The 18,173-nt window shown below is 35.9% G+C and overlaps 1 protein-coding gene across 1 annotated transcript; it reads left to right on the plus strand.

The window, feature by feature from the left end:
* The first annotated feature begins 2,772 nt into the window (after window positions 1-2,772).
* LOC136216807 (brefeldin A-inhibited guanine nucleotide-exchange protein 2-like) lies at window positions 2,773-13,003 on the plus strand. The gene is made up of 11 exons (XM_066003363.1): window positions 2,773-4,210; window positions 5,968-6,285; window positions 6,407-6,755; window positions 6,871-7,293; window positions 7,377-7,666; window positions 7,861-8,134; window positions 9,073-9,578; window positions 9,668-9,989; window positions 10,132-10,513; window positions 10,663-11,345; window positions 12,039-13,003. The coding sequence occupies exons 1-11, from the start codon at window positions 3,033-3,035 to the stop codon at window positions 12,648-12,650; spliced, it is 5,337 nt and encodes a 1,778-aa protein (XP_065859435.1). The 5' UTR covers window positions 2,773-3,032; the 3' UTR covers window positions 12,651-13,003.
* The last annotated feature ends 5,170 nt before the right edge of the window (window positions 13,004-18,173 follow it).

The following is an 18,173-nucleotide window of genomic DNA, read 5'->3' on the forward strand; positions in this document are numbered from 1 at the left end:
ACAAGGGATATTTGAATGACCTGGGCATAAACCTGATCAAAATATATGGACTAGTGTCCATTATTTCGGGGATCCTAGTGTTGGTGTTAGCATTTTCCATGGCTTTTTAGAGCTCATTACGAATAAGGTTGTATATATCCTCGTTGATAAGAGGACCTTCACCCCGACCCTCATATCTAATTTGGGTTGCGCCAATCTTTAGATTTGGATCCAATGATTTGAGACATTTCTCATTTTGATATCTATAGTGAGATTCAACGGAGTTCCTTATGGATAGTCCTCTTATGCTTAAGAGATCTGGATTCGTCGGAGTGATGACGATGTTTGTGAGGCCATGTCTTAAAATGATGGCATTTTCGGTGACAACAGTTGGATTCACATCCCTTATATCTTCCTTTTGTTTCGTCCTTCTGAGAATCCAAGACAAATCCCTTTTTCATGGGCAAGTTCAGACGATGTGGTGTCAGATAGTGCAAGTAATGTAGTAATGTCAGTTAACTTTTCTAACATCTGCCATCTCTGTTGCATGTTCGACTTTGAGAATGCTTATTAGCTCTTGGGTTGAACCAGTGTTGTTGATGAGTTGCTTAGTAATTTCATCCATGAACTTCCTCTATTTTGGATCAAAAAGAGCCTAAACATGCCTCCATTTTCTACAGATGTTCCATCGGGTTGTCATTTGCGTCCACACGGCTCTACTCCTTGATGGTAGAGTTGATGTCGAGGGGATGTTGGATGCAATGGCGGAAGATTCAAGAGGCAAGGGAGGGCCATGGCCCTCCCTGGAAAAAAAAATGTCAAAAAAAATCAGCTTATATATATTATATATTTCTATTTATGTATTTAGAATTTATACAATTAGTCATTTATTTATATTTAATTTATAAGGCAAACCATTTATATATGGTATCTAGTAATAATGTAGGGTCCCACTCTTTTATCAGCCGCAAACAAACACCTAAAGAATCAAAAAAAAATTAAAATATAGTTTATTTCCCTAATCACCTCTACTTTACCTTTTTCTTACTTTTGCTTTCTAATTTTGAATTCTCTTCCTTTGGAGTACAACAAGAAGTGTGCCTCTCGAATCTTCCGCCTCTCTGGACCGCCTGTGCGAGATGTAAGCAGTTTTGCTTCTTCAGTTCTTCTTCTCAACAGGTTTCTTTAATTGTTCTACTTCCATTCTTTTTTATTATTATCAATTTTGTATAATCTGAAATTGAGGGGTAAATCAATATAAAACCTAAATTGAATGTGCTATTGTTATTTAGGAGTTGATTCAATGTGCTAAAACCGCCGAGCATCACTTTAATCTTAAAAACGCATTATTATTTTGAATGGTGTATGGATAGTTTACCCTTTCTAAATTTTTGTTTAATTATTTAAATAGAATTTTTGTTTTTTATATTTCATTGTTTGATATGGCCCCCCTTAATTTTATATTCAAGTTCCGCCACTGGTTGGATGAATCACAAAGCTATCCAACCGAGTCATGGTGTCGATTGTTTAAGTCCACGCTTATTGCACCAATTTGATATAATATAATCTAAGGTGAGCTTACTGAACTCTTTATTGTCTAAAATAAAACAAAAAAGGGATCAATGAGTGCTGATAGACCGCTAACCCTACTTCGATGGTTAAGTTAGTGAGTGAAAGATACTGAGTAGTATAAAACTTACGTGATTAAAAATAATGAATTGACTACCTTTTAGTGCATCATGTATCTCTTATTTATAAGAGGATCAAATTGTGTATCCTAAGTGAGAGCTGGGGTCCACGTGGCGATCAATCAATGGTGAGAGTATGCTGTCAATCAGAAATGGTTGTAATGATTTCACTTGTGATCTCGCAAATCACGGGTCGGATGTAGGTGTTAATGTGCATGCCCTTGAAATCTTTTTTGACTGGTCCACGTGGTTACTTTTGAGAAAATGGTGTCTCATTGGTCCATGCATAATATAATTCATTGTGTACTAGTATCAGTATCAAATTTGAATTAAAAGAGAATTTACTTAAAAGGTACCTAACGATTCTCAAACCAAGAAATCAAATTAATATTAAAAGAGAATTTACTTAAAAAGTAACTAACGATCCTCAAACCAAGAAATCAGATTAATTATATATATGTAGAAAAACATATAAACAATAATAAGAATAAAAAATTAAAATTAAAATAAACTAAAGGCTAAATACACACGTTTACCTCTTGATTTTGTTAAAATGATTTGATTGTCCCTTGAATTTGTATATTGTCCCAATGACCCCATCAACTTACTTAAGATGTCTAGTTCCCTCAACTATTTTAAAATATAGTCAATTAATCATATGAAATATGTATTGCATGCTTCTTGAAATGTTATTACATAATTCACAAAATAAATTAAAACATATTAAAAATAAAGTTATTATTTGCTTAACTATAAAACTTGTCATCTTTCATCTTAAAACTTCATATCTCGATCTTAATCATTTTACTTTTCTAAAACGCATACAACACATATTTTACATATAACTTATTTATTTAAAATTAAGTGGTTAATTAATTACATTTTATATTGTGATATTTTAAACAAATTGAGGAAGTCATGGAAACACTTTCAAAGTTTACCTATCAAGTTTTTGTTGGACAAATTGATGGGAGAATGATATATTATGCCTAAAATAAAAGTGCCTACGAGAGGGACACCGGCGGGAGAATAAAACAATTGCTATTGACGGAGAAGCGGGTAAAGAATGGCGGCCCTCCCTTAAAAACTAAGGGCATTTATGCCAGTCAGCATTCAAACTTTAGCATCTGAAGACAAAAATCAAAACGCGATCTAAATCTCAAACCCTCCATTTCCCACTTCGTTCAAGAGCTCACTCCTCTTTATCCTTCTTTCTTCTTCATCATTTCATCTTTCTCACTTCAGTTTCCTTCTTCAACAATTCTTATGCCATCATATCTCATACATCGATTCCAGCTTTAGCATTTCCCCTGCATTTTCAGATCTGAGTTAGTCTCAGAGTCACGAGCTCCTCCTGATTCGGGAATGGCTTCTTCGGAAGCCGATTCCCGCTTAAGCCAAGTCGTAGCCCCAGCCCTTGAGAAGATCATTAAGAATGCGTCCTGGCGGAAACACTCAAAACTTGCTCATCAGTGTAAATCGGTTCTCGAGAGGATCAACTCTCATCAGAAGCAGCCAATTCCCGGCGATTCTGAATCCGACGACTCGATCCCTGGCCCGCTCCACGACGGTGGGCCTATTGAGTACTCACTTGCGGAGTCTGAATCGATTCTTAGCCCTCTGATTAACGCCTGTGGCACTGGCTTCCTCAAGATCGTTGATCCAGCCATTGATTGCATCCAGAAATTAATCGCACACGGTTACTTACGCGGCGAGGCTGACCCCAGTGGAGGCGCTGAGGGGCAACTCTTGTCGAAGTTAATTGAATCCGTCTGTAAATGTTATGATATTGGCGATGATGCAATTGAGCTTTCGGTGCTTAAGACGCTTCTTTCTGCGGTTACTTCAATTTCGTTGAGGATACACGGTGATTGTCTGTTGCAGATTGTGAGGACTTGTTATGATATATATCTTGGGAGTAAAAATGTAGTGAATCAGACGACGGCGAAAGCATCATTGATCCAAATGTTGGTGATTGTCTTTCGGAGAATGGAGGCAGACTCATCGACAGTACCGATTCAGCCGATTGTAGTAGCTGAATTAATGGAACCGGCCGAGAAATCTGACGCAGATGGGTCAATGACGATGTTTGTGCAGGGTTTCATAACCAAAATTATGCAAGATATTGATGGAGTTTTGAGTTCGACTACGCCAAGTAGGGTTTCTATGGGAGCGCATGACGGAGCTTTTGAGACGACCACTGTTGAGACAACAAATCCTGCGGATTTGTTGGATTCGACTGACAAGGACATGTTAGATGCCAAGTATTGGGAGATAAGCATGTACAAAACAGCGTTAGAGGGGAGGAAAGGGGAATTGGCTGATGGAGAAATGGAGAGAGATGAAGATTTAGAGGTTCAGATTGGGAATAAGCTGCGGAGGGATGCTTTTTTGGTGTTTAGAGCCCTCTGCAAGTTGGCAATGAAGACCCCTCCTAAAGAGGCCTCCGTTGATCCCCAGCTGATGAGAGGAAAAATAGTAGCTCTAGAGTTGTTGAAGATCCTGTTGGAGAATGCTGGGGCAGTCTTTAGAACTAGTGACAGGTAACAACTGTATTAAGCATTTCTGCTGTTCTATGTTTATGTACGTTTGGATATCTTTGTGCCTTTATTAAGAGTATTTTGTAGTCAACTGTCTACCATTGCCTTTATTTAAGAATATGGGTAAAAAGTTGGTAATTAATTTCTACTTTTGAGCTTTCTGAATATTTCTATTGTATGTGCACTGTTATTGGGATCAGAGATATGGCCAATTTCGTTCATCCTAATATTTAGGAAGTTGCATCCGTTAGATAGTACTTTTCATGCAAAATGTCCAGGTTTAGATCTCAACTTATGCATCCAAGATAAATTAAGATACAGTTAGAGTTTTTCTGTATGCTGTTATCTTAATCCTGGAGCTGTAGTATGAAGTTGGCTGGAAGTCCCTTATAGGTTTGTGCTTAAGGATAGAAATTGTACCAGAGAGATGAACGTGAGAGCTTGGGTTTGAAAATGCAAGTTAAGTTTTTTGGTAGAATTGGTAAAGTTGCTTATGCTTTCTGGTAATAATAGTTTCACTTTTGCAGTTGGTGGGATTCTTGGATTTGTATTTTTAAGAAATTTTACCTTCGTTTTGGAGGGGAACTGGTGTTTTCTTTAGTGTCGTCATTTTAGTTATTACTGGTTTGGAAATTTTTTAAATACGTTCAGAGTTGAGCTTGAGCAATATTGGCTTTGGAATGCTTCATAATATTTATTTTGATGAATTAAAATTTGATTTAGTAGGGGTTTGTGGCGTTTCAATTTTATGTAAAAAATTTATTGGGTCTTTTGGTTGGATGGGGGATGCAAAAGCAGAGTTGGAGACTCTTTTGATAATTTAGTCACCTTGCTTTCTTTTGCTTATTATATGCTTTTTAAGCTGTTGAGGTAAATGTATAACCATTTCATTTATTATTGCATTATTTCACCTCACTTATTCTTATCCTTAAAGGTTACTCTTCTTTTTAAAGATCTATAAATTTGCTAATAAGCTACAATCATTGTGTGGTTATTTTTTTTTTTTTTGAAATACACTGTGAAAGATCTATTTTGAAATATTCATACATGCCTTTTGGTATTAGAATTTGGAATGCAGAACATTTAAATGAATTGGATATTTTGTAGAAGTTTGTCTCTTCGTGAAATATTTTTGTTTCATATATATAGTCAGTCCTAAAGGGTGCACTTTGATATCTAACCTCCCTGGTTGTGCATGTTTATAAGTCATTTTTGAAATATATGAACAGAAAGAGATTTAGAATGCGTGATGCTGGCTTGAGATCTGGTGGCATTTTTTTCTCACAGATAGATATCTGTATTCTGTGAAGAAATTTCTTTGTGGAAGTTGCAAATGGAGCAATCTTGTTATTGACATAATAATATGATGCCATTAGGTAATATTATGGAAATGAAACACTCCTTGAGACCTTGATTGGATTTTATGTCTGACATGTAGTCCTAATTAACAAAACAGATAAACAAATTTGAAATTTCCCTTTTTGTGGTGGCTCTATGAACTGCATGGACCCCTAGTCTACTCTATTGGTATTTGATGCTTATGCCCATATATTTTCTTGCCTGAAGTACTTATTTTCTGTATCTTTGTTTATAGTTCAGTCTTTCTTTCATAAGCTAGCAATATTTTAATAATCTTAATCTCTTTTATCAAATAATTAAATATCATAGTTTACTCTGTGGATTATTCGTTCCCGTTAATTAAGTCTTTATTGTTCCAGGTGAAATCCTAATCTGTTGTGTATATCTTTGATTTGAAACAGGTTTTTAGGTGCCATTAAGCAATACTTATGTCTCTCGCTGTTAAAGAACAGTGCTTCAAGTCTTGTGATTGTTTTCCAGCTTTCTTGCTCAATTTTCATTAGCCTTGTTTCAAGGTTTAGAGCTGGGTTGAAAGCAGAGATTGGAGTATTTTTCCCTATGATTGTTCTTAGAGTTTTGGAAAATGTTGCTCAACCAAATTTTCAACAGAAGATGATAGTGCTGCGCTTTTTGGAAAAGCTATGTGTTGATTCACAGATATTGGTTGATATATTCATTAATTATGATTGTGATGTCAATTCATCTAATATTTTTGAGAGGTACTTTCTTTTCGATTGTGTAGAGTTCACATTAATAACTAAAATGAACATAGGCATTGAAAAGAATACAATTTTTTTTTTTTTTTTTTTTTTAAATCTATTGTTATCTTAATTCTTTCAGAATGGTCAATGGACTTCTTAAAACTGCTCAAGGTGTCCATCCTGGTACTGTGACTTCATTGTTGCCACCTCAGGAAGTGACCATGAAACTTGAAGCTATGAAATGCTTAGTGGCCATTTTGAAATCGATGGGAGATTGGATGAACAAACAATTACGCATTCCAGATCTTAATTCAACAAGGAATATTGATGTAGCAGATAACACTCTTGAAGCTGGAAGTCTTCCTATGGCCAATGGAAATGGGGATGAGGCTGTTGAAGGATCATCAGATTCTCATTCTGAAGCCTCGACTGAAGCTTCTGATGTTTTGACTATTGAGCAACGTCGGGCTTACAAGCTAGAACTTCAGGTAATTAACTATGGCTAATATCATAATCAGACATTTCTGCTATTATCATTTATATATATATATATTTTTTTGTTGCTTACCTGCACTTTAGAATCTAATTTAAAATTTGTGGCAGGAAGGTATTTCTCTTTTTAATCGGAAACCTAAAAAAGGGATTGAATTCCTTATTAATGCGAATAAGGTTGGTGCTACTCCGGAAGAGATAGCAACTTTTCTGAAAAATGGGTCTGGTTTGAACAAGACCCTTATTGGTGATTATCTGGGAGAAAGGGAGGATTTATCACTGAAAGTTATGCATGCCTATGTTGATTCTTTTGACTTTCAAGGCATGGAGTTTGATGAGGCTATCAGGGTGTTCCTACGGGGCTTCAGGCTACCTGGCGAGGCACAAAAGATTGACCGCATCATGGAAAAATTTTCTGAGCGTTACTGTAAATGCAATCCTAAGGTTTTTACAAGTGCTGATACAGCTTATGTCCTTGCATACTCTGTAATCTTGCTCAACACTGATTCCCATAATATCATGGTGAAGAACAAGGTGTGTGTTCGAGTTATTTTACACCCAGTGGATATTTCAGATAGCATGTTAATTGATTGCCCTGTCCTGTTCAAAAATTGCAGATGTCAGCTGATGATTTTATTAGGAACAACCGCGGGATTGATGATGGAAAAGATCTACCTGAGGAGTATCTGAGGTCATTATATGAACGCATATCAAGAAACGAGATCAAAATGAAAGAAGATGATTTGGCTCTCCAACAAAAACAGTCTATGAACTCAAACAAAATTTTAGGCTTGGACAGTATCCTGAATATTGTGATACGTAAACGGGGTGAAGATAGGATGGAAACCAGTGATGATCTTATTAGGCACATGCAAGAACAGTTTAAGGAAAAAGCTCGCAAATCTGAGTAAGAAGAACTTGCTTTAATGTGCATGAAACTACCCTTTTTCCATTTTTTTCTGAAGCAGTGCACTTCATAGCTGTCTGGATAGTTTAGAAACAGATGACTATAGTATGATGATTTCTGTTCATTTTCTTGTTGCATAAAACTAAACCATGGTTACCTGTTCTCATTGGTCTATCCATCCATGTAATTTGTAGGTCAGTTTATTATGCGGCAACAGATGTTGTGATACTTCGGTTCATGATTGAGGTATGCTGGGCTCCTATGTTGGCTGCCTTTAGTGTGCCTCTTGATCAAAGCGATGATGAAGTGGTCATAGCTTATTGTCTTGAAGGGTTCCGACATGCTATCCATGTTACTGCTGTGATGTCGATGAAGACTCATAGGGACGCTTTTGTTACTTCGTTGGCAAAGTTTACATCCCTTCATTCTCCTGCTGATATCAAGCAGAAAAACATTGATGCAATCAAGGTTGGTACACAGATATCTATGGATAAGAAGTCATGGTACAATGGAAGAATGCTTTATTTTCTAGCTTATTTTTTTTTAGTTGTTATCATATGACTTCCCTTAATCGCAAAATTACCTTCTGTTATATGGGACTATTAGGTTATCTCTATCAATGCACTCGATCTTCTTCACTATTAAAGTTGAAGCATAAATTTTGCAATTAATCTTACGCATATGGTTATTCAAGCTGTTTCTATCTCCTTGATCTACCATTTGGTTGATTTTTCTGCACATAAAGAACTGAAACGGGTTTATGAGTATTTATTATGTTACCTTATTGAAACAAATTTTTTATTTTCTATTTAATGATATTTTGGGTTAAATACTAAAATCAATGTGTTTGTATTTAAAATAGGCGAATACTGGGGCATAAGGTAGACAAGTTGTTTGCTCATATCCAAAGTGAAGTTTTTATGAGGAGAAATAAATTTGGGAGTTTAGTTATGGATACAGGAACACAGTTGTGAAACACCTGCCTATATGCTTCTGACAGTTGGGGAGGACATTTAACTATTGATGGCTGCAACATGATCTATAGTGCAGAATTTTAGTTAGCAAGTTTGATGAAAGCCAATAGAAAGAACATTAATATATTGCCAAGTTTGATGAAAGCCCAATAGAAAAGAATATTAATAAATTGTCGAGTCTGATGAAAGCATAACCAAAAGCTAATGGAAGGTAGGATATTGTGTGTTTAACTAGCAACAGCAAGTAAAAGATACGACCATGTGCTAAGGATTCATGCTTGTAGGAAACTCTGTTCGCATGAATTGTGTCTGTGAGTGTCCAAGAGCAGATACAAATTTTATATGCAAGTTTTGAAATTTAATTTCTAACTGTATATATAAGTCCTCCTTTACTTATGGTTCAAATATTGAATTGATTTTCATTGTTAATAGGCAATAGTTACAATTGCTGATGAGGATGGAAACTATTTGCAAGAAGCTTGGGAGCATATTTTGACATGTGTCTCACGCTTTGAACATCTACATCTCTTGGGAGAAGGTGCACCTCCAGATGCTACTTTTTTTTCTTTCCCTCAGAATGAGTCAGACAAGTCAAAACAAACTAAGTCAACCGTCCTCCCTGTATTGAAAAAGAAGGGACCTGGAAGAATGCAGTATGCAGCTGCAGCAGTGATGAGAGGTTCGTATGATAGTGCAGGTATTGGTGGAAGTGCTTCTGGCGCAGTTACATCTGAACAGATGAACAATTTAGTCTCCAATTTAAACATGTTGGAGCAAGTTGGGAGCTCAGAAATGAACCGCATATTCACACGGAGTCAAAAATTAAACAGTGAGGCAATAGTTGACTTTGTCAAGGCTCTTTGTAAGGTCTCCATGGAAGAATTGCGGTCTGCCTCTGATCCACGAGTTTTTAGCCTCACAAAGATTGTTGAGATTGCGTATGAATCAGTTTACTTGTTCCATTTACTATGCCTACTTATGATTGATAGGCATCTACTTAATTTTAATAAACTTTATTTTATGACAGGCATTATAACATGAACCGCATCAGGCTTGTATGGTCAAGGATTTGGAATGTGCTCTCTGATTTCTTTGTAAATATTGGCTGTTCTGAAAACCTTTCAATTGCAATCTTTGCGATGGATTCTCTACGCCAATTATCAATGAAATTCTTAGAGCGAGAGGAGTTGGCCAACTACAACTTTCAGAATGAGTTTATGAAGCCCTTTGTCATTGTTATGCGTAAAAGTAGTGCTGTTGAAATCAGAGAATTAATCATTAGATGTGTCTCGCAAATGGTTTTATCTCGTGTCAACAATGTTAAGTCAGGATGGAAGAGCATGTTCATGGTATGGAAATCTATCAATTTCAGATTTACATTTGTGATTTTATAATATACTCTCAAAATCATTAACTTTTAGACTAGCATGGCTGTTTATCTGATTATGCAAAATCAGTTGATATTTATGTTGATTTATGTGTTCTTTTCAGGTTTTTACAACAGCAGCTTATGATGACCACAAAAACATTGTACTCTTGTCCTTTGAGATAATGGAGAAGATTATTCGAGACTACTTCCCATACATCACTGAGACTGAAACAACCACCTTTACAGATTGTGTAAATTGCCTTATCGCTTTCACAAATAGTCGATTCAACAAAGACATTAGCCTCAATGCGATAGCTTTCCTTCGGTTCTGTGCTACAAAACTCGCAGAAGGTGATCTGGGGTCCTCAGCAAGGAACAAGGATAAGGATCCCCCTGGCAAAATTTATCCTTCATCACCTCAAGTTGGAAAGGACTTCCGTCATGATAATGGAGAGGTCATGGATAAGGAAAATCATCTTTATTTCTGGTTCCCTTTGTTGGCAGGTCAGATAATTCCTTGATTTGTAGGTTGTGTCATATCAAGCACAGTGTGTTGTGTTGTATAATATGCCTTTGTAATTTGCAATGCTAACTTTCTTGTTGATATTAAGAACTTATTTAATAGTCCTAATGTTAACAATTTATATATGCAGGGTTGTCAGAACTTAGTTTTGATCCTAGACCTGAAATAAGGAAGAGCGCCTTACAGGTGCTGTTTGATACCTTACGCAATCATGGGCATCTTTTTTCTCTACCTCTCTGGGAACGAGTGTTTGAGTCGGTCCTCTTCCCTATATTTGACTATGTACGGCATGCTATTGATCCTACTGGGGGCGAATCTCCTGGGCAGGATGTTGATAGTGATGGTGGTGAACTTGATCAAGATGCATGGCTTTATGAGACATGCACGTTGGCCCTCCAACTGGTTGTAGATCTTTTTGTCAGATTTTATAACACTGTGAATCCACTTTTAAGAAAGGTGTTGATACTTCTAGTTAGCTTTATTAGCCGTCCACATCAAAGCCTTGCAGGTATTGGTATTGCTGCATTTGTCCGTTTAATGAGTAATGCTGGTGACCTGTTTTCAGAGGAAAAATGGCTGGAAGTGGTTTCGTCACTGAAAGAAGCAGCTGTTGCAACCCTTCCTGATTTCTCTTACCTTGTTACTGGGGAGTTGACACCAAGAAGCCAAAATGGTTTAACTGGACATAGTAATCAAGAGTCTGCAGCATCCGGTTCTCCTAATGATGATCCTGAGAGAGTGATGACTCGTCGTTTGTATGCTTCTATATCTGATGCAAAGTGTAGGGCAGCAGTTCAACTTTTATTGATTCAGGTATTTTATATATTTTTACATACTTTTATTATACGCTATCATTCATACACAAATTCCCAAGTATTGCATGTATCCACAGATGTGCATTTTTCTACCATTTTTTGGCCATGTTGATTTATTCAGAAGTTTTTGTTGCTTGCTTGTTCAAATTAGTTATGTTATAGTTCAAGAATGATATAGCGGGAGTTCTTACAGTCGAAACCAAGCAGATACTCATTTAATATAAAATAAAGCCACCACGTTAATATATTCAGTTACTTGAAGTATTGTTGGAGTAAGTTGTTTGGTTCAGTGCAGCATGAACAAGTTGAGGTTGCAGTTATAGATCGATCATTCTACTTATGAGAAATATTTAGAGATTTTTTAAATAAAGAAAAATCTAAATCACTTTGAAGCTTTTTTAAGAACGTGAACATTTGAATGGATATTTGCCAATCTTGATTGATTTCTCAATTAAAAGAATTGATAATCTTTATTTTATCTTCATGAGCCTTAATTAGGGCTGTCAATTTCGGACACGAAAACACGATTTACAGAGACTATTTGTTTGACACCTGTTTGACACGATTATCATTTGTATTGCATTTATATCATATATAAATCATGTGGAATATATAGCATGGTTATAACAGGACGATCCGTTTTTGACACCCTTAACCTTCAATGTAATCATTCTTTCATTCTTCGTGGCAGGCTGTAATGGAAATATACAATATGTACCGGCAGCAGCTTTCAGTGAAAAATACTTTGGTCCTCTTTGATGCTCTGCATGAAGTGGCATTACATGCTCACAAGATCAATACCGATACAACATTACGATCAAGGCTACAAGAGTTTGGCACGATGACTCAAATGCAAGACCCTCCGCTATTGCGGCTGGAGAATGAGTCCTATCAAATATGCCTCACATTCTTACAAAATCTTATAATGGACAGGCCTCCACCTTTCGACGATGCTCAAGTGGAAACTTGTCTTGTCACCCTTTGCAGGGAGGTGTTACAATTCTATATCGAGACTTCCCGCTCTGCACATACGTCTCAATTATCTTCCAGTTCACAACCGCAGTGGCTGATCCCTATGGGATCTGGTAAACGAAGGGAATTAGCTTCACGAGCACCTCTCGTAGTCGCAACGCTTCAGGCTATCTGTGGTTTGGCAGAGTCTTCATTTGAAAAGAACATAAGTGGTTTCTTCCCCCTGATTGCCAGCTTGATTAGTTGTGAACACGGGTCGAACGAGGTTCAAGCAGCACTCAGCGATATGCTCAGCTCGTCCGTCGGTCCTGTTCTGCTCCGGTCATGTTGATACTGGTAAGATCAGAGTAGTTTTTATGATATGTCATACATGATCCACTTCTTAGTTCCTCTTTTTTTCTTTTCAAATTTATTTCAATTATAATTTTCATTGGAGATAGAGATCCATAGTGTATGAAGAGTTAGCAATGGTTTTTGGACTGGGCGGTGCTTCATTCATGTAGTTAATTCAGAAGCTCCTTTTATTAAGAGTTGATAGATATGAATTAGGAGTTTTGTTGTATTCTTCTTTTTTTTTTTTTTTTTTTTTTCCTGTTATTCTAATAGACAGATCTACGAAAATATCCTGTAAAAAAAGAATGTGCTTATTCAACATGAACTGGTGGTAGATGCCAACTTACTCTCTCCTTATTCTCAAAAACATGCATCACCAAGAAAAATATGCGTTTTCCTTCTCTTTCTTAATTATCGGGTAAATTGCTCCAGATAGTACTGAAAATTTGGAATCTGTTTCACCCATATTCGAGGTTTGTTTATCAAGTGTGAATTTTTAAAATTTATTATGGCGATCTGGTACTGTGATATTTCTTGGAGCAAAAATAATGACACCGTTAGCAATTTTGGTTTAACTTACCAAAGTTAAACTAAATTTTGCCGATAACGGTCTTAAAATAAAAAATTTCAAGATTTAAAGTTGTTTAGTATTATATTTACTATGAAACCATTTTTTTTATTTTTCAAAATCATTATTTTTTGGTTCATGTCATAAAATGTGATTGAGTTTTACGCTGGCCGCCACAAACCTACCGCAACCCTCCTCATTTGTCCGGGCTTGGGACAGGTTGTAAATGCCACCAAGTGACCCTCACAGGCGGAATCGAATGGTTGACGACGTTCTTCAACAAAATTTGGAGAAACAATAAGATACCATCAGAATGGAGGAAAAATATCCTGATCCCTTTGCATAAGAACAAAGGTGATGTCAGAATCAAATTAACGAATCAACTATGAAACTGTGGGAGCGAGTGATCGAACAAAGGCGAGTCAACTATGAAACTGTGGGAGCGAGTGATCGAACAAAGGCTAAGGAGGACGGTGAAGATCTCGGAAAACCAGTTTGACTTTATGCCGGGAAGATCAACTATGGAAGCCATCCATCTAATGAGACAATTAATGGAGTATTATCGAAATAAGAAGTAAGACTTGCATATGGTTTTCATTGACTTGGAGAAGGCATATGATAAGGTACCAAAGGAAGTACTTTGGTGGGCTTTAATAAGGAAAGACATTTCGCGGAAATATATTGACATTATAAAGGACATGTATGAGGGAGCATGCACGAGTGTACGCACCAGTGTTGGGAAGACTGAATAGTTCATGATTACGATTGGAGTGCATCAAGGTTCTGCACTAAACCCATTTCTTTTTGTCATCGTTATGGATGAACTAACGAGTTCACTTCAAGATAGTATACCATGATGCATGTTGTTTGCAGATGCTATTGTGTTGGTTGAAGAGACGAAAGAAGGCGTGGAGAGGAAGTTAGAACTATGGAGACAAACTTTAGAATCTAGAGGCTTTAAGTTGAGCCGAAGTAAGACAGAATATTTGGAATGTAAGTTTAGCGGCGATAGGAGTAGGGAGGCAGGGGCAATCACCCTAGATGGGAGAGTTGTTCAGGCATCGAATTGCTTTCGGTATTTAGAATCTATTATCCAAACAGATGGAGAAGTAGATGGAGATGTTGCTCATAGGATTAAATATGGTTAGGCGAAGTGGAAGAGTGCTACGAGTTTCCTTTGTGGTCCCGACATGCCTAATAGATTGAAGGGAAAATTCTACCGCACGGCAATCAGACCAACACTGTTATATGGTACGAAGTGTTGGGCAGTGAAACACTGTCACACTCATAAGATGTCGGTGGTGGAGATGCGTATGTTGAGATGGATGTGTGGTCATACGAGAAAGGATCGTGTGAGTAATGAAATAATTAGGATAAAAGTAGGGGTTACATCTATTGAGAATAAAATGAGTGAAAGCCGACTAAGGTGGTTTGGCCATGTAAGACGAAGAGCGCTTGATGCGCCGGTTAGGAGGACTGAAGAGTAGCAAAGGGATGTAGTGGTGAGGGGTAGGGGAAGACCTAAGCAAACTTGGAGGAGGGTGATCGAGAGTGATATGAGTTTATTGGGGATTGAGGAAAATATGGTTGTGGATAGGACAGAGTGGAGAGAGAGAATTTGTGTCGCTGACACGACTTGATTTCACGGTTTTATATGATGGTTCATGTTAGCCGATCTCGAATTATTTCGGGACTAAGGCTTTGTTGTTGTTGTTGTTGTTCAAATTCATTATTTTTGGAGCTTGTTCTTTTTAAACATTAATGTTCTTTCTCCGTACTAAACATATTCATAATTTTAAACCTAAAAAGTTAGAAAAATTAAAGTTGTTTAAAATATTATTAAATTTTTAATTTTTAATTTTTTTTTATTTTAAGATGGTCAAATTTTATAAAGTCAATTCAAAATTGCTAATAGTGCCAATTATGGCTATTTTTGTTCCAAAAATAAAAATATTATAGGTACATCAAATTACAGGAGTTTTATTTTAACTTATCCCTACAATCAACTATCTCATCATATAAATATTCTAATAAGTTTTTATATATCAATATTGAGTTGATACATAGGGTAAATAATTTATGGTATATCACTCATTCAAATTAAGAGTTAGTTTGTTTCAGCCGTTTCTGTTTGCTGCTGCTGTTTACTTTTTGTTGTTGCTGATAGACAATAAATATTAGTTATTTTTTCTGCAAAAAGCAGCTGTTTTAGAATTTTACTAAACACTTTCTATCTCCTGTTTAGTATTGAAAGAAAAAAGTAGCTCCGAAAAATAGAAACAAACAAGCACTAAAACTAGCAATTTAAACAATCAAAACTATCCATTCTAAACTAAGTAAATATCATCAATTGAGTCTACATCTATCTTAAAATAAAAAATTGTGACTATTTGATTGATGTGGACTCTATGAATTTCTATGTTGGTTCAAGCTGAATTTGGGGAAGAAGATATGAAATTATTCAACCGAATGATTTTCAATCATATGATTGAATTGATATTTTTTTGCTTGCTAGTAGTGTTCACATTGACCCTAATGACCATGATGAATTTGGTCATTCACCGTTAGATGTAGGCTGATTAAAATCCTAAGGTGGAGATGACCTCATCACCCGACAGAGGCATTCCAATATACTTGGCGTGTGCTTGGATCTGCGTCAAAAAACTTAACTCAACAATACAAAAATGAACCAAGAACAGATCGATCAACTTCGGGAAAAAGTCAAAATCCGGTCCTAAGACTTAGATTTAATCAGTCTACATCTAACGGTGAATGACCAAATTCACGTGGTCATCAGGGTCCATGTGAAAAATACTGTTTGCTTAGAATGAGAACTCAATTGTTGATTTTTGCTTAGTTCAGAGACTTAATTGATGGTTTTGATAGTTTAAGGTTCTAATTGACCTTGAAGCTTTAGTTTGGGTTGGCAAGCCAAATGAGTTATGTTATAATTTATTAGTCTTCTTATTTTTACATAACACGCTGTTTAGTTTTCATATTTTGTAAAACACATTATACGGTCCTTATCCTTTATTACTGTTAATTTTTGGTTATTTTGTCTTTTTTTTTAAAATTTTTAATCGTTATATTCGATATAAACAAGCAGAAAAAAATTAACAAAGTAACATGGTTATTTTGTACTGCATTATGGTGGTCCTAAACGCTACGATATGTTTGGTTGAACATCTAAAAAATAGACAAAATGATCAAAGTGTTAACTGTGACAAAAGATAGAGATCTTATAATGTGTTTTTCAAAATAAAAGAGGACTAAGAGTGTGTTACGTAAAAAGATGGGGATTAATAAATTATTTACATAATACATATGTTGTCCCTAGACCTGGGTATGGGCCGGGCTAGGCCGGGCTCGGACCGGGCCTGTCGGGCTTTTCATAAAGGCTGCTGAGCTCAAGCCCAGCCCAGCCCGCAGGAATTTAATCGGGCTCGGACTCGGGCTGGGCTCGGGCCTGAGATATGAATCCCAAGCCCGCTCGTCCAAGCCCATCTGTATATTTAAAAAAAAATATATATAATTAAAAAACTGAGAGTTGATTTTGCGTGTAAAACAAAAACAGAGGCATATTTGTATTTTGTATTTGTTGGCGGTGAAGGAGGGCTGCGGTGAAGGATGCGGCGGCAGTGAATGAGGGCTGCCAACATCTTCTTTTGTGTTTTGTATTTGTTGTTGTGCGTTTGAGGAGAAGAGATTAGATTTACAAAACCTTAAATGTTTTCATTTTTTTTATAAAATTATATTATAAAATTATAATTAATATATATATAATTATATAATATATTTAATAAAAATATATATGTTAAACGGGCCGGGCCGGTCCGGCCAGATATAAAATGTGTAAAGTCCAAGCCCGCCCAGTTTTTGACGGGCTTGTATGAGCTTGGGCCGGACCGGGCCTGAATACATTTTCATGTGTCCAAGCTCGGCTAAATGGGCCTGGGCCTGGGCCGGGCGGGCGGGCTCACCGGCCCATGCCCAGGTCTAGTTGTCCCCATGTACTTAGGTCCTGTTTTTTGTTATTTAATTTTAGTACAGTTCAGTAATTTATCATTACTTATTATAATTATAATTATTTATTATTATTATTATTATTATTATTATTATTATTATTATTATTATTATCAGAACCATTATTTTTTTTATAAGATTTTATTTTAATTATTACTATTTTTAAAAGATTATATTATTATTTCAGTTTCAGTAAAATCCAATCCAGTTAATTTGAATAAAAAAAAAAAAAGCAGAGCCACTTCAACTCCTCTTTAAAAGGACTCCTTATTTTTTGTTTAATTGTATTTAATAATTCTATAGCCCCGTTACATTTAATAGTTTCTCTATTTTTGTCTTATTACATTCGATAAATTTTTATTCTATTGCATTCAAGAACCTTAAAATTTCAACTCCGTTGTGAACTATCAAAAGTTCTTAATTATTTTTTTTATTTAACATTTTTTTAAGACATATCGAAAACTTTGATGTGGCGGGATATATTTCCAATTTTCTGTATTCAACAGAATTATTGAGAAATACAAGGTTATTGAATAAAAATAAATAAAAATAAAGGATCATTTAAAATTTTTAAAAATTTAGAAACAGTTAAAATTTTGGACTAAGCAAATGCAACATGTATACTAGGCCATCAATATTCGAATAAGTTTATATATAGATCTATCCGACTTAAATCTGAATTAATTTGATCATCGATTTATGATACACCAGATAGTCATCATATCACTATTCTAATAAGTTTTTATATATAAATTAATTGAAATAAATTTAAAACGTGTGATTTAAGCTTATTAAATTCAAGTCTGATTTTGTTACATAGTAGAAACTAATTCAAGCCCAGGGAAGGGGTTGTCAAGTTGAATACGGATGGCTCCTGCCTTAGTAATGGCAGAATTGCTGCTGGTGGAGTTCTTCGGGATGCTGGTGGCG

This window comes from Euphorbia lathyris, chromosome 2, assembly GCF_963576675.1.
Source record: "Euphorbia lathyris chromosome 2, ddEupLath1.1, whole genome shotgun sequence".
Taxonomy (NCBI): domain Eukaryota; kingdom Viridiplantae; phylum Streptophyta; class Magnoliopsida; order Malpighiales; family Euphorbiaceae; genus Euphorbia; species Euphorbia lathyris.

What these genes read in the sequence shown, in the direction of transcription:
- LOC136216807 (XM_066003363.1), top strand. Translation starts at nt 3,033, where the DNA reads ATGGCTTCTTCGGAAGCCGATTCCCGCTTAAGCCAAGTCGTAGCCCCA. An exon ending in GTCTTTAGAACTAGTGACAG is followed by an intron (nt 4,211 to 5,967) that starts GTAACAACTGTA and finishes GATTTGAAACAG; the next exon opens with GTTTTTAGGTGCCATTAAGC. An exon ending in ATATCATGGTGAAGAACAAG is followed by an intron (nt 7,294 to 7,376) that starts GTGTGTGTTCGA and finishes CAAAAATTGCAG; the next exon opens with ATGTCAGCTGATGATTTTAT.